Source organism: Magnolia sinica, chromosome 7 (assembly GCF_029962835.1).
Source record: "Magnolia sinica isolate HGM2019 chromosome 7, MsV1, whole genome shotgun sequence".
Taxonomy (NCBI): Eukaryota; Viridiplantae; Streptophyta; class Magnoliopsida; order Magnoliales; family Magnoliaceae; genus Magnolia; species Magnolia sinica.
In genome coordinates this window covers 93,999,849-94,015,534 of record NC_080579.1, presented here as the reverse complement: position 1 = coordinate 94,015,534, position 15,686 = coordinate 93,999,849, and the positions used below count along the sequence as shown (strand labels likewise).

At 41.0% G+C, this 15,686-nt stretch overlaps 1 protein-coding gene across 4 annotated transcripts; it reads right to left on the bottom strand.

Moving 5' to 3' along the window:
* Positions 1 to 1,576: 1,576 nt before the first annotated feature.
* Positions 1,577 to 15,424, bottom strand: LOC131251770 (alanine aminotransferase 2-like). Of its 4 annotated transcripts, XM_058252709.1 has the most exons (16): positions 15,163 to 15,424; positions 12,796 to 12,846; positions 12,638 to 12,688; positions 11,609 to 11,674; positions 11,471 to 11,532; positions 10,481 to 10,559; positions 9,618 to 9,722; positions 9,431 to 9,541; positions 8,642 to 8,779; positions 6,785 to 6,859; positions 5,268 to 5,388; positions 4,635 to 4,789; positions 3,950 to 4,024; positions 3,197 to 3,400; positions 1,897 to 2,027; positions 1,577 to 1,691 (listed from the first exon to the last, which is right to left on the bottom strand). In XM_058252709.1, the coding sequence occupies exons 1-15, from the start codon at positions 15,310 to 15,312 to the stop codon at positions 1,911 to 1,913; spliced, it is 1,560 nt and encodes a 519-aa protein (XP_058108692.1). In that variant the 5' UTR covers positions 15,313 to 15,424; the 3' UTR covers positions 1,577 to 1,691; positions 1,897 to 1,910. The 4 variants fall into 4 exon arrangements, with proteins under 4 accessions (XP_058108692.1, XP_058108691.1, XP_058108694.1 ...); XM_058252708.1 differs by having other exon boundaries at positions 1,577 to 2,027; XM_058252711.1 differs by having other exon boundaries at positions 1,577 to 2,027; positions 4,707 to 4,789.
* Between the last annotated feature and the right edge of the window lie 262 nt (positions 15,425 to 15,686).

The window sequence follows — 15,686 nt, the reverse complement described above, 5'->3', positions numbered from 1 at the left end:
CAAGGGCATCCAGCTGAGGAGAGCATGAACAAATCGAGCCAAACTTGGCTTACCTCCACTCGGATGACTCTACTAAATTTCAGTTCAAGATTGTCAACGCTAGGGCCCAGGTTGGCTTCGGCTGGAATTCTGAGCTGTCCGTGCGGTTCCAAAACCACCTAACTACGATATCGGTTCCAACACCAGTATCAATCTCAGCGAACGATATTTGCACACTTTCATCTTTAATGCGGATCACCTTATAGTTCCTTTCATAGGTTGGATCATGCCTGTCCAGGGTGGACCTCTATCGAATGGCCCAGATTAAGCTGGGTCGAGGACATGATCACAGAACAAAAGGTTCTCGGATATTCTGGTGGCAAAAACTGGCCCAAGACGACCTACTTGCCTAAACTCAGATACCAATAGCAGCCCAAAGGTGGGCCAGGTCGGTCCAGACGGAACCCGATTGCATCCGACCAGGCCGTGAAGTATCTGTTTATCCACGCCGTCCATCCCTTTTCTCAGATCATGTTAAGATATGGGCTAAAAATGAGGCAGACTCAATGCTCTAGTAGAGAGAGAGATGGTGCCAATCCCATGGAAACTTCATGAGAATTTTTGACACCTGATGTAGGCACAAAATCTAGACGGTCAATTGGACGAGTCACCTCATGAAACTCCCATTGCTAACTTTTTGGCATGATCCAAAAATCTGGTGGGCCATATCAAAATGAGATGCAAATCAAAAGCCTAAGGATTTCCACTTTGCTATGGCCCACCATATTTTTAGACCAAGGAGTGTCATGAGATGACTCATCTAGTAGACCATAGGGATTTTGTGCCCATATCACATATCTAAAGTTTTCACCAAGTTCCCATGAGGAGAGCATTTTTGTGTGCCATACATACAAAGATGCGCATCCAAAGTCATTAGAAGCTATAAAAACTAGTGGGCATGGCATGCAGCACTCATCATGAGTAGGTAAAATCTACACCATTCATTGATACGTGGGCCCAGTTTGTAAATTCCCTTAATACTCACACCTATGTTGAAAATTTTCTTCTAAAGTCCTTTAAAATCTGAAAGTGATCTTTCAAATTGCGTGGCAAAAATCTGAAAGTGATCAATTTTCAAAAATAAAAATAAAAAAAATCTGAAAGTGATCAACTTCAACTCATCAACTCAAGACTTATTGCATGGGAAGAATTGTACATTGCTACTCCCATCACAAATAGTCGAGATGACCATTGAATGATATTTACATGAGAGTTTCATTTCACTCTGCCATTTTGAGCTAATTCCATCAAATGATGGGTTCTATCCCAATCCAACCAAACATTTCGGCACCATCATAGCCATTGAAATAAAGCAAAATTCTATTTTAAGCTTGTCTAGAAAAAAGGGATAATTGATCAACACCTGTTTGGAGCATGTTTGGGTGCAACTGAAAAATGGTTTTTTTTTTCAAAATGCTTTTTCGTCGATGGGCCCATTTCCCTCACTGTCATTTTGTTCTTTGGATACTACCCATTACAATTTTTTAAAAGGTAAATCTACGAGGGATTCACCCCGGATCACTCACACACACTGCACTGTCTCAAATATCTCATCTAACGAGGACGAGACTACCCGTTACATTATTACAGCACCAGAATTTGAACTTCTACCCTGTTGGAATGGCCTGAAATAACTTGATTTTGGCAGGCCCCTACAATCGAAGTAGAATAGAGTGCAGACGGATAAAACGGTCAATAAGCTCAACGATTAGGATCTCATATGGGCTATATAAACATGGCGTGGCAGTATAAGCATCGAAAGTATGGATGGGCCACAGCATGCAATACACTCATCCATAACATGGAAAACATGGATGGGTGGCGCCTTTTATTTGTATTTTTAAGGTGAACACCAACCTGGAGATGACAATTCAGTCGCGGAACTCATCCATGAATGCTTGGTGGAAGGCCGTCAGATGGGAGACAATGGATGGAATCTTCTCCTCCTGTGGTAGAATCGTGCACCGGATATGCCACGTGCCGGGAACCTTTTTTTTTTTTAATGCAACACAGATGACGACAATAGCAATCAGACACTCGAAAGAACAAAAACCGCAGCAAAATATGGAGTTTGATCATGCTGCTCTATGATAACAATTGACAGTTTAAACCAGACCTGGCAACGGTCTGAATCAGCGTGCACATGTGGTGCACCTGATTTTCACACCATGTGAGTGGGGTCCACGGTCCACCTTATAGTGATGCATGGTTCATATGTCCAACCCACGTGACGCATTGGCAAGTTGGGCTGCATGTGAGGGGCACATGCAATGGGCTTGTGGGAGATCATGCCTCCTTAGAAAACATCTTTCTAGGAAATAACAGCTGATCACAACATGGTGCGATTTTGGGCATGGCATGCTTTGCATGAAAATGACTAGGCAGAAAACAATGTGGAAAATGATCTGCATGGCATGGCAATGGTACAGGAAAGTGCGGCCCAGAGTAGAAGGGCTTGGTCATTTTCATCCAAGGTTTGTAATATCATCTGGAAACACTAGGTATCAGTTTCGTGACTTTCATCCATAAACAATACGGCCGTATCGGCCTTCATTGGTCCGGATTCCAGAACAACCCGATGCAGGGAGGTACGTGGCAATACGATCCCATGAAGTGACCAATGAGATGCTCCTAAAATGAGTCCTTGTTTTCATCATAGCAGTTTTGGAAATTAAAGGTCATCTTATTTCCTTTCAGATATGCATGCACCAGTTTAGTAGCTTTGCTAAGCGAACAGGCATGTGCAATAAACCTCATGTACATACCACAAATGTGCCAGCTTCGCATGATAAGTCCAGGATCCAATCCATCCATCGGAACAACACCATATTAATGCCCTAGCCCAAGAACCAGATTGATCCACTAGTTAGGAGGGCCACAGTTTGCAAAGCAAATGTGCGGCTTTGAAAAACTTGGCCGAAGTTTTCTAGCCCATTGACCTGTTTCCAATATTGGGGCCCACATGCTGATCGGATCAGATTCTATTCTCAGGATGACATGTACAAGGTTGGACCAACCTGATGGATGGATTGGATCTGGCAGGTATGTGCGATGCTGGCACATGTAAGGTCCATACACAAGCTCCATTGCACACGTGTGCAGTTAGCAATGCTCCCAGTTTAAAATACTTAAAAGTTCCATGGTAAAAGAATCTCACCTGCCCAAAGCCGGATCCAGGGACAACAACAATTCCAGTAGCATCAAGAAGGCGGTGAGCATAGAATGCATCGGGGGCTGCTTTAATGGCTTTTGCGGCTTCAATTGCTTTCCTGGGGAGGTGAAGGCAAGGGAAGAGATACATTGCTCCCTCGGCCTTGTTGCATGTGACGCCTTCCAAACTGTTGAATGCATCTTCCAATGTCTGTTACCATTTCAAGGAGTCAATCTCTCATCCCAACATGTCATAAGAATGCTTTAATTATTCATAGATGGTAATATCTGCGATAACTTGAAACTTTCAGGGTACGAACTTGAGACCCGAGGATATGCATCATGCAGCCTCAAGCTTTAGGTTGTACAAGTGGGGGACCGAATCCACATTCCAGTTTGCCAATTTGATATGCCCAACTACTAATAAACCTTGCCCAGAAAATCTCACAACAGACAATCCTGGCCATCCAATTTTGGCCACTTTTATGTTGAAGATGAGGCAGGGTTGTGTTTTTCATCTTAATTTCTATTTGCAGATTGTTGATTGAATGGCTAGGATTGTGTCATAGGGAATATTTTTTGTGCATGGTCTGTTCACTGTGAGGCTCATCAGATCAATGGTCTGGATCACTTAACAACGGGCTCAACTTATGCAAACCAAAGGCTTGAGTATGTATGCATCTTTTCGACCTGGGGTAATCAAATTCCTCTTTAACTACTGGAGTTTAGAGGATTGAGACCCAAGTTACAATCTACTGACCTTTGCACGCCTTGCTAGAGATGAGAGAATCCCGTCTTTCTCAGCAGAAAAAGAGTCAAAGGATTCGTCTCCAGCCTGCAAATTCATTAAAAGTTAATTTGTCGTGATTAGCAACAGAAACCACAAGATGAGATAAAAGAAAAATGAATCTAAAAGCCATTCCACTTCATAAAGTCAAAGAAAATGCAGAGAGGAAATATAGTGTTTGATTGAACATTGTCTTGGCCCAATAAACTGTACATGAGGGGCCCACCTGGTAATCCAATCATTAACATGGTGGACAGGGGAAGTACACCAAAGCTCTCCTGTCAGATAAGCTAAACCATCCAATGAACATGAAACCATTGGTTGCTATTATCCATTTTCATTGAATGGTTAGGACCGCCTGATAGAGGAGACATTTGGGCATGGCTGGTGCTATGATGGGGCCCCAGACAAATGGCTTAGCTTACCAAAAGGTGGGCTCCACCAAAACCACTGCAAGATCAAACAAAAGAAATGGTGTTTCTTCTTTCCTTGTTTTGGGTGGACATGAGGGCTGTTGTGGCGCAATGAGAAAGGTACTGTGGAGATTGTCTCATTTGGCTGGCCTACAGTCAATGTGGGCAGAAAGGAAAGAATCTCGCTAGTTCCTCATCATTGGGCAGAAAATAACGGAAAAAATATTCTGATAGATGATTATTACCTTGGGCGGATTCATGACGAGACTCGCAAGAATCTGACCAGAGATATTCGAACAAAGATTCACAGATGCTACCTTGTAAATCTGCTCCCTTACATCGGCACTGAAACCAGTAACCTCCATGTAACCTCCTCTTTTCCCACACTCTCCATAATACCCTGATTGTCGGAAACAAAACTAATATCCTTTAGTTCTTCAGATTAAAGGAAAATAATTATTATTATTATAAATCACTTCAAATGAATTATATGATCCTTGGCTATGCTGAGCATGTACAAGCAGGGCCCATGATTTAGCAACACAAACCATTGATCAAATGGACATGCCATGGCAATACAAACCTTCCCAAAAAATCTCCCCAATTGGAGCTGGTGGCCCAGAATTAGACCATTAAGAAAAAAAATACAGGAATTCTCCAAATACAACGTTAAAGAAAACCCAAAGAATGCATCTATAGGATCTTTCCATCTAGGGTACTTCTGGTGTATGACCCATCTGTGGTTGGCCTCATTGGATCAGCTGTCCAGATTACCGAACCATGTGTCCACTTATACAAAATCCATGCCCAAAGATACTAGGGAAATCCTGGGGTCAAGGCTCACATATTACACCAGCCAAATGATGGGAACCATATACCTTTAGAAACTGACTGATATGAAACTAAAGTAATATCCTCCTCGCCATATCCCATTGACCTGGAAATCTTCTTGAATGAGTTGAACTTCTTGTCATCAACGTATATGTTTTCCTGGTATACCTATGAAGTTCCAAAAAATGGTGTTATTACCAAACGGCAGACCGGCATTCTGTTATATAATGGTAATGACCGTTAAGAAACAGGAAAACAGCATTTGTTTACTGAAACATTGTTATGTTTCATAATGCAATGTTGCTATCTATATTATATAACGCAAGCAGATTTTGGACATTTTCCCCCCCGCAATTAGTTTAGTAGGCGGAAACTTTGAATATTCGAAGGACATGAGAAGACATTTTAAATGAAGTCGGGGGTATTTCGGGAACTGGAAAATATGACTATCGTCCGGCGTATGGTTCAAATTTCACCACATGCGAGTAGACCACCTGCGTGTGTAGCCTGCATCTTTGCTGCAATTTCTCCCCTTTTCTGAGTTCTCCTTCTTTTTCTTTCTCCCATACTCTGTGCGTGCATTGTGCATGCCACTTGCCCTAGTAATTTTAAAGAAATACTTTAAAAGTACCAGGTATTATTCCGGAGCATAGCGAGTTATTGAGAAATTAATGGGCGTTATTTTGATAACTACAGTAGCTACAAAAACGGTGTAATTTTGAAATTTAACATGCACTTTCCATTACATAAACATCATAGATTGACCGTTTCTGTTATAATACACACTATGGGTTTTTTAATTAAAAACTATGAATGTTCGAGTTTAGCAGAAACACATTAGTGGCCAGGAGATTGCTTGAACCCTTTCAAAAGCTCTTTTTATTAACTCAGAACTCAGCCAAGTCGACTCATTTCAGCTGGGGCTCAAGTACTCTCTTGAAGCTCTGACTTTATTAGAAATGCATTCAACTACAATCAACTCATTTTTTATTTTTTTTACTCATCTGAGTGAAACTCAAGAGATTGAAAGACTGGCTTTCCAAGTCAAATCCGAGTTGTTGAAGATTGCTTGAGTCTTTAAATACCACTTAACTAGTTCTGCTGTTTCACATTGAGAAATTCTACCACGTGTGTGATTCTTGGAGTTCCATCAAGTGCACACCAAAACATCTCTACTATAGATGTGCCACTTGTGTATGGTGATTGGGACCATTGATTTGGTGGTTCACCATGCCGGAGCAACTCAATGACACTATCGTAGCCATCTATTCATTGGCTAGTAAAAAGACATTGAACCCAAATATATGAGCCAAAGCAATGGTCCACATTCGACATAAAAAATTCATACCAATCTGACAGTTAAAGAGTTGTTGGGTCATTAGGAGTCTTGGGTTGTGGCCCATCAACATGCCAAGCTACCAGATTAATAGTTCTGATCACCACAAATGGGATTGGTACCTCATTGACCTATGAAGCACACTACATCATAATAGCATTTAGTAATTTGAGAGACCAGAAAATGGAAAGGATGCAGAAATTTGGCTGAGATCAAATAACCATGTACCTCGTCCGCAAGAAGAACCAAGCCTTCCTTAATGCAGAATTCCACAATTTCACGCTGGTTGTCCTCTGCAAGAACCTGAAGGCATTGAATTGCACAAAGCACTTACAAATCAGAGAAAAGATTTAACTTGTCAGCTTCCTAAAACTGAAATACCAGACACCTAAAGCATTGCCCGTTCTTTCACAAACCCATCTGATTGAGCCTAAACGTGTAAGGACACAATATGGTAGGCACAGTAACCTTCACAACCAAATATCCGTGATATGCATACAGTTATACAGTAATGCAAAAAGGTATAGTGTATCAATACCAGGGTTTTAAATATTGTCCGGAATGACTTGGTATCATCCAAGTTATATGGGTTTCAGTCCACAACAAAACGAGTCACCGGTCAGTACAAGACTGACAAGACAGAAACCAACCAATACAGGCAAGTCAGACAGGTTTCAGTCCCTAGGTAAGTTGCACTCAGAAATTCTGATTTAAATCCTTGAGTTTACATGAGTGCATAAAAGCGGAATGATCACCTACAACCAATTGCATGTGAACTTCATGTGTAACCCAGCTCACATGCCTACATGTCATGCATATATAGCATAGATCTGAGCTGTGCATAAGGCAGGCCCTACCATAAGTATCAGCTGGAGCTAACAACAGGTTAGTCCCTCTGTGCACATCCAATCAGGGTGTCGGTAGGACTGGTTTAAACCACCAGTTGTCTTCTTACACACGTTGGCCCACCCAATGAGTGGACCTGCTTGATTTTTTTTTCAGGGAATCTTCATGGCAGCCCATCCCATGCACAACCCATATGTTCTACAAAAGTGACCCATTGGCTTGTGACTTCCAGCTGTAGGTAATCATTTCCTAACATAAAATATGGAAAATGTCTCCCACATTTAAGTACAGTGTATGAATAACCTACACCAATACAAATAAATGCATTAAAACTACATAATAGTAGAATAAAAAACTAGAAAAAAGAAAACTGAGTTTTTATACCCACAAAAAGATCTGAACACCTCTACCGCCTTGTCTATGAGAATCAAACATGTGAGTCCAAAACATATTGCATGGATTACTTCAAATTGTACCATTTCAAAACAAGTTAACAAGTGCATTTCTAACCATTTTCAGGTTTTTTTTTTTTTTTTTGGGGGAGGAGGGGGGGGAGATCACAAGCAATTTCTAAATGAAGGGTTTCCCTTCACTGTGAGCATTGAATGCAAGAACAACCATAGAGAAAATCTGGACATTACTGTCCTATCCTGGCAATCACAGGTAGTCTCAGTCTCTTGTTTTTTCTTCTTTGATGACAGGGTGTCCCCACCCCTTTTTAAGGCTACACTAAACCCTGTGGATGCACGCAATCACCCACAAACCGCGCGCATCAGGTAAAGCATGGAGAGGGTTTGGGATCAATGAAATGAATGTGAATTTGGTAAATCCATGAACTTGTCAAATTCCTGGATTTGCAATGGATTTGGATTCAGCAATTTCCAAAGTCCATTATTTGGGAATCAAACTATAAATCCATGGGTTTGAAGAGCGTTTACTGTGAAGGAATTACTTTTCTTGATTTTATAAGTCTCATTTTATTGCCAAGCCTTTAATTCTTTTGGGGATTTGGATTTGCCCCATATCCATGGATTTATGGAGGTGTGGATTAGAGAAATCCATGGATTTGGCAAAATCCCCAACAAAAAACAAACATGGGTTTCACAAATCCCTCACCCCAAACAGCCCATTTAAAAAGATACAGAAAAGGAGGAAAAGAAGAAGAAGAAGAAGTATCAGCTTTTATGTCCTTTCAATTCCTTGAAAAGACGAGATATAGAGAAGCAGGTCAGCTCTCACCTGCCCAGTCGGGTTGCCAGGATTTATTACCACTATTGCCCTGACCACTATGCCATTGGATCGAGCTTCTTCCACTTGTTTCTTAACCTCGGAAACCTCTAATCCCCAGCCTGTTGCTTCATCAAGATAGTATGGGACCTGAAAATACAAACCATAGTTCTCAGAGTCCGCTGCTATTTATCAATTCCAAAAACTCGGTGTTCAACTTGGAATTCAGTGTTTCAACTTCTAAGTTCAACTTGGCAACATCAGTGTAGACCTCACAGATTTCATAAAAGATCAGGGCAGTAGATCAATGGTTAGTAGTTTGTACTCAGCATAACAAGCATAGCCAAACCAAATCAATTCAGATGATTTCCAAGTTGATACATCAAAGTATACGGTCCTGACAGGCCAAGCCCGTAGGAATGGGCCCCATGGTTCAGTGATCCAAACCATCAATATAATGGACCTCACCACGGAAGGATGATGACCCAAAAATCTTCCAGATTTGAAGATCATAAACACCCAACTTTGGGCTCTTACTGGACCATTGATGTATTTCTTCTAAACTACCGTTTCCAGGGCACCAGTCAGAGGGTTAGGATCTTCCAATGAGATTTTCAGAGTTTCAGTGCATCCCCATCCATGCTGTGGTCCAATCAAGTCATCATACCAGATCACTCAACCATGGGCACAACTGGGTGGATTAGGACCACCTTACACATGTCCTGATGCATCAGGACCCTACATTTCATCTCTCATTGTAACAGTCAAAACTATAATGCAAGCTCATGTAGCAAAACATACAAGAGTTCCACCATGAAGGGCAATTGAGGCAGAGTATAGAGGGTACTGAGGAATTGGACAAAGAATGCCGTCATTCTCAGACCTAAGTAGTAGCTGCATCATCATATGCACCTGAGGAGAAAACAGAACATTAGCAGAGGGTTTGGGTTTCCATTATGTCATCAAGAGCTGAAGTCCAGATAGATACTGCGGGGCTCGCTCCATCAGTTAAGAAAATGTCATCTGCTTTGGCAGGAAATCCATCACGATCGGCAATACCAGCTGCGATTGTATCACGTAAACCTTTGATTCCCTGATACAGAAGGAACAAGAATTAGCCCCCATTTCCCATGGAAAATCATTCATGTAAATATGTAATCATCTGGCCTGGAAAGGTCTCTAGCCCAAATTTTGAACTGCTTCAGTTGAGGCTATCAGGTAAGACCTATAAAAAATTTGGCTTTTGCGCAGCCTGAGTCTGGCCCGGCCTGGTGCCAGCCCTACATGTAATCTAGGATATCCCAGCTGCTCGTATATGCTCAGATTACCGGCTAGAGATATTGATGCTGCATGCCTCAGGGATACTTTTGAGGTGTGGTTTAAACAGTATTCTACTGCAGTAAGTTCATTCTTTCGTAGAACTGATCACCTACAACTAGTTGTAGGTTAACCTACAGCCCATTTTTACAACCATTTCCCTCTTGAAAATAGATGATGTATTTAAAAGAAAGTAAAAATTCTGAAGGAAATGGCTGTAGCTTGTAGCACACAACCTTTTGCAGGATGCCACTCAAGAAAATTATTTTTTCAAGATCACCTACAACTGGTTGAACCAAAATTCTGAAGTCACAAAAGATGGGCTGCAGCATACAACTGGTTGCAGGTATCACTCCGCTTTGTCTCATGGTAGAAAAGTATTGGAAAGGATACCCATATCCATATATGCTGGTAAGAGTGCCCTGGATTTTAGGGAATCCAGGGTAATGTCCATGCTTATAATTGCATCCATATCTGGGCAGCATAACATTTAACCTTGCATGCTGCACAACTAAATGAAGAACGCAGTCTTACCTGACTGTGACTATATGCACCTGTAGCCCTACCAGGAATTTGGTCTAGAATTTGCCAAGCTCTTGCCACAGCATCCGCACTGCAGCAACAAATAAAGAGTTCAGGAAATGAATTACGAAAACATATAAAGACCAAAGGAATCAATAGAAAAACCCAGAAAAAATACAATGGATATTCCGTTTCCAAAAAGAATTCACATGTAAAACGCATGCGATGGATGGGTGTGCCAAGCACATATGACAACATGGGTAGTAAAAATAGTGTCAATGGGCCAAATACTAGGCCCGAGGACTGGACCCAAGACTAAAATCTGAGCCCGTTTATTAACCGAAGTCTTGGACTGTCTAAGAACCTGTCAGCCCAGCCCAAACCCAACCTGGCCCAACCCATTTAATGTATCAAGGGCATTTTTGTCAATAACATGCATCATTGCCTAAAGAACAGACTAGATCTTGCACAAAAGAGGGTGGCAGGGCTCAGGGTTGGGCTGGACTTGGATATGGGCCATGCATAATCATCATGGGCCAGGCTCAAGCCTGTTTTTTTAGACCCATTGTGGGCCCGGGCTAGACTTGGGCCTGAGTTTCATTTTATCCTTTGAATGTAAGGATGTGCATGGGTGTTGGTTGTCCTAGAGGACTGTAACTGAGCTTGATTCCTTGTCTGAAAATGATACGTGCCAGTATCTAAGTTTCACAGGTACCAATGTTTTAGCTTAGCCCAGGGTTAGAGAATTGAATTGAATTGCAATAATTCAATTGAATAAAGTGGAAATAGAAAAAATGGGGTTAGCCCCACTCCATTTATAGTGGCAGACACCATTCAGAATGAACTTGAATCCCATGGAATTGCACTCCGGGCCTTGGTTGTCATTATGAGCTAAAATGTATCCGGAACCACCTTGGGTACTTATTGGTATGGATCATTAAAATTCAATTTGATTAAACACCTAAATGCACCTTTAAAATTACAGTACAGTTGCCTGCGTACCTGAACAAGGCATGAGTTTCATCTCTGTCCAAGATGGATGGATGGTCACACAATGCAAGAACCTGAGAACAAATGGATTAACAATTTAAAAAGGCCACGCTACTTAATCTTTTAATCGAAGGCTTGCAACCCACCAACCTCTCGGAAAAAAGTAATTGGCTGCTGACCAAGCGATTGAGGATTTCCAATGTTGCAGTAGAGTATCTGAATAAGAAAAGGACCAACTTCAGATGGATTGGCCAAAGATCTTAGCAGAAGATATATCTCCAAAATGCATATCGATGAATGCATAGGGCATGGGCGGGGAATTTTCATTTCAGAAATCACACTCCCAAGTTTGCTTTCTAGTGAAAATCTCTAAGGACTCGTTTGGCAGCTTGTATTTGGCATGAATTGGAATCGAAATTACAATTACCATGTAATCAACGTGAATTGGAATCCTCAATCTTCAAAACAAAAAAGAAGGAATCCTCAGTTGTGTTTGTCAGCCTGTAATTGGAATTCACTAGAATCTGAAAATTTTGCTTGGCAATCTGTAATTGGAATCCATTGGAATTCTATAGTATATTCACAATAACTTGAATTTGATTAAGTAAATCAACTTTAATAGTGCAAATTAGTGTACATATGTGACATTTGACAGAATAATTGTAATAAGCCCATTGAAATATATACTTTGGCCAAAAATGAGGAAATCTCAAGCCTTGGGTGGGCCACAAACATAAGGATTCCAAATGATGCACCTCACCAACTTTTTTTAACATTTTGTCGATCTGATTTTAATCATGTGGCCGATAATTGGATTGTTTCGGGGTATCATCAATGTGCCACATGTACGGTGGATTGGTAGCAGAGACCCTATGTTACTCGTGCAACTCCCTCACCTTTAAGAAGAGAGCCAAAATGGTATTTCACACCAAACTGAATGGATTCACACTAAAACAAAGGAATTTCAAAACATCCCAGCAAGCAGCTTTTCATTTACCACCGATTACATGGTACCAAGCAGACCAAAAAGATGTTATTACCATCAATTACCACCGAATACGAATACCACCAAATATATGGTGCCAAATGACACCAAACCATACCAGATTTAGCTGCCACAAGTCTTTCCAAGTGCCCATTGAAAAAAAAGAAGAAAAAGAACAAGAAAACAATACTCACCTCATCAAAGGGATGAGATCCTGACTTCGCTTGTAATTCTTCTTGCAAACGCTACAAACAAAGACAGCAAAAAGGATAATTCCCTATCCGATGAATTTGAGTCCTAAAGGCTGTAAAACGACTATATTTAATAGAATTGAATGTTTAATCCAATCTACCTGGGCATGGGTAACAATCTCTCCACGGACAGCATACTCACATTTTAAAACCTGACAAAGGAGAAGAAGGAAATGTAGCTCAAAACGTTAAATGGTGTTTCGGAAAATATGAAAATGAAGAACACATTGCGCTGAAATTCCATGAATGAAGGAAAGCATAACAATCGACATATAAAAATTATTGACGTCTTTAACGTCTTTAAGCACTATGATAACTAACTAACTAACACCCAAACACAAAACATGCACGCGCGCACACACACACACAGCCACTCTTGTAAGGAAACTCGTTGGTACAATGATGGGGTCCAAATGGCTAGTAGTGGGAGGAAAAAAAAAATCATGTTACAAGGCTTAGAAAGGGACTTGAAACAAGGAAATTTTAGATCATGAATACTTCATAAGATTAGGATATCTATGATCCTGTGGCGTACGTTGTTTGTAGACGACATACTTTTAATTGACGAGACAAGGGAGGGGAAAACATAGAGCTAGAAATATGGATGGATGCTTTAGAATCTATAGGTTTTTAATTAGCTGAAAAAAAGAGTAAGTGAAATCCAGTTTTAGTAACAATAGGAGTGGAAGTGAGGAATTAGTTGAGACTGATGATGGCCAAGAAGCAGCCAGAAATGACCACTTCATATTTGGTATTAATAAGTCATGAGAACAAAGAGATTCATAGGGATGTTGTTCATAGAATTTGCACTGGGTAGATGAAGTGGAGATGGGGCTCTGGAGTTTTATGCAATCGCCATATACCAATCGAACTAAAGGGAAGATTTTATAGGACAACTATAAGCCTAGCCATGCTTAACGTTGGGCAATCAAGGAACAATATGTTCATAGAATAAGTGCAGCTGGAATGAGGAAGTTGAGATGGATGAGTGGCAAGATGAAAGAGGATAGAACTAGAAATGGGACACATTCAGGAGAACTTAAAGAGTAGCCCCAATAGGTAATAAGATGAGGGAAGGTAGACTTATATTGTATGGCCATCAATCGAGACCAAGAAGTGCACCGGTAAGGAGTGAGTTGGTTCAAGTTGAATGCTATAAAAGGGGAAGGGGTGGTAGTAAGAAAAGTTTAACTAATGATATGGTCCCTGATACAATGTAATGGTGGAAAATGAATAGTGTAGCCAACTATTTGGGATAAAGCTTAGATGATGCTGATGGAAGTCTTTAAGCATTATGAGATTTATAATAAATGCTCGATAGCTCATACTTGAATCAAAACTCTATCTTCCAAGCTTGAAATTCAACTGGACCAGGTCATTGAAAAACTTGCTGATTTTGTAGAAGTTTAGATGATTGACAAAGATGGTATTTATGATTAACCGGGAGTTCAGACTTGGTACTCAAAAGAGAGCCAAACCATGTTGAGTTGGTCATGTTCTCCACATTGCATTTAATACATAATCGGAGGGAAAAACATCCAACATGTAAAGTGAAATAGGCACGAAGCAGTGTAGGAGCTACAACTGAATTTGAAAATAACATATAATTTGAGTTGGAAATCTAGGATTAGCCAAGAATAAATGGAAAAACAATGATTTATAAAGTGATCTAAACGGTTGATATAGTTGGACCTGATTTAGATGACTGGCGCACCAAATCTCCCAAATTGAAAAATCCTCCCTCTTCGAAGTGTCTAGAAAACAGACAGTTAATAAAGAAAATGCACCAATGGTCCACATTTAATAAAAAAAAAAAGAAAAAAGGGCCAGAGTCCTTGGGATATTTGGCGCATTGATCATCTACAGTGGGTCCCATCATATCAACTTTTTGGACCAGTGAACCATGGGCCCCACTTGTACAAACTGAAAACATGAGCATGCAGCACGAGCAATCGAGCAGCCAAGCATTGTAAAACACCACATAAAACATACCCATGAATTCAATTTCATAACAGCAAGGGAGGAAACAAAAGGAACAGTCATCTATTTATGAAGGCGCCAAACGCTTGGTAATCCAATCCATGATCAGGATCTCTCATAAGGTTTCAGGCATTTCTGCATTTGATGCCCACCACTGCCAAAACTCTTTCCTACCATCCATTTTCATGCAATCCACCAGATGATTACCAATCGTTCAATAGTCAGGATTTCCCTACCACATGCGATTCGTCGCAGCGCGGACGCAATGAACGGATCAGATCAGGTATTCATGAGCACGGCGCACCACTATCTGGTGCGCCGCACTGGTTAGATTTCCTAGAAAGAGAACCGAGGAGAATTCAAATAATAATAATAATAAATGCAGAAATTCGAAATGAAACATGCCCATGAAATCAAAACACTCAAACGCGGAATCGAATCAATTTAAAAAAAAAAAAGAAAAAAAAGAAAAAAGAAGAAGATCAGACCTTTGGATTGATGGTGTCTATCGTAACAGGTGGAGGTGTCCTTGAAGACGCAGCTGAAGAAGAAGAATCGGCAACAACAGAAGAAAAGGAGAGAGAGCGTTGTACGGAACCAATCAGCTTCCTCGCTCTGTCCGCCGCGAATCTCCGCATCCTCGCGATCCGATTCGGAAAAGACTGGGATAATCAGTGAAAGGTTTTTCCAAAGCGCACGAAATTGCGTTTCAAACGCTGAGAGAGAGAGAGAGAGAGTGAGGGAGGTGTCGGGAGGAAAAGAAACTATATGATACACGGCAGAATATTTATAGTCTGGATGCGGATTGCGTCCTGCCCCTCCCGGACAGTAATCCGTCCGGGCAGGGTTCTGTGTGGCCCAAAGTTATGTAAGTGTTTTATCCACGCCGTTCATCGCTTTTCTCAGATAATTTTAAGCGATAACATTAAAATGAAGCATTTCCAACTCTCCCGTGGACCACACCAAAGGAAGCTGCAGTGATAACGACACCCACCGTTGAAACCTTTCTAAG

Coding starts and splice junctions, on each gene's coding strand:
- LOC131251770 (XM_058252708.1), bottom strand. CDS start 15,312: ATGCGGAGATTCGCGGCGGACAGAGCGAGGAAGCTGATTGGTTCCGTA. Junction 12,847..15,162: donor TAGACACCATCAATCCAAAG/GTCTGATCTTCT, acceptor CTCCTTTGTCAG/GTTTTAAAATGTGAGTATGC. Junction 9,723..10,480: donor GTGCATATAGTCACAGTCAG/GTAAGACTGCGT, acceptor CTTCTGTATCAG/GGAATCAAAGGTTTACGTGA.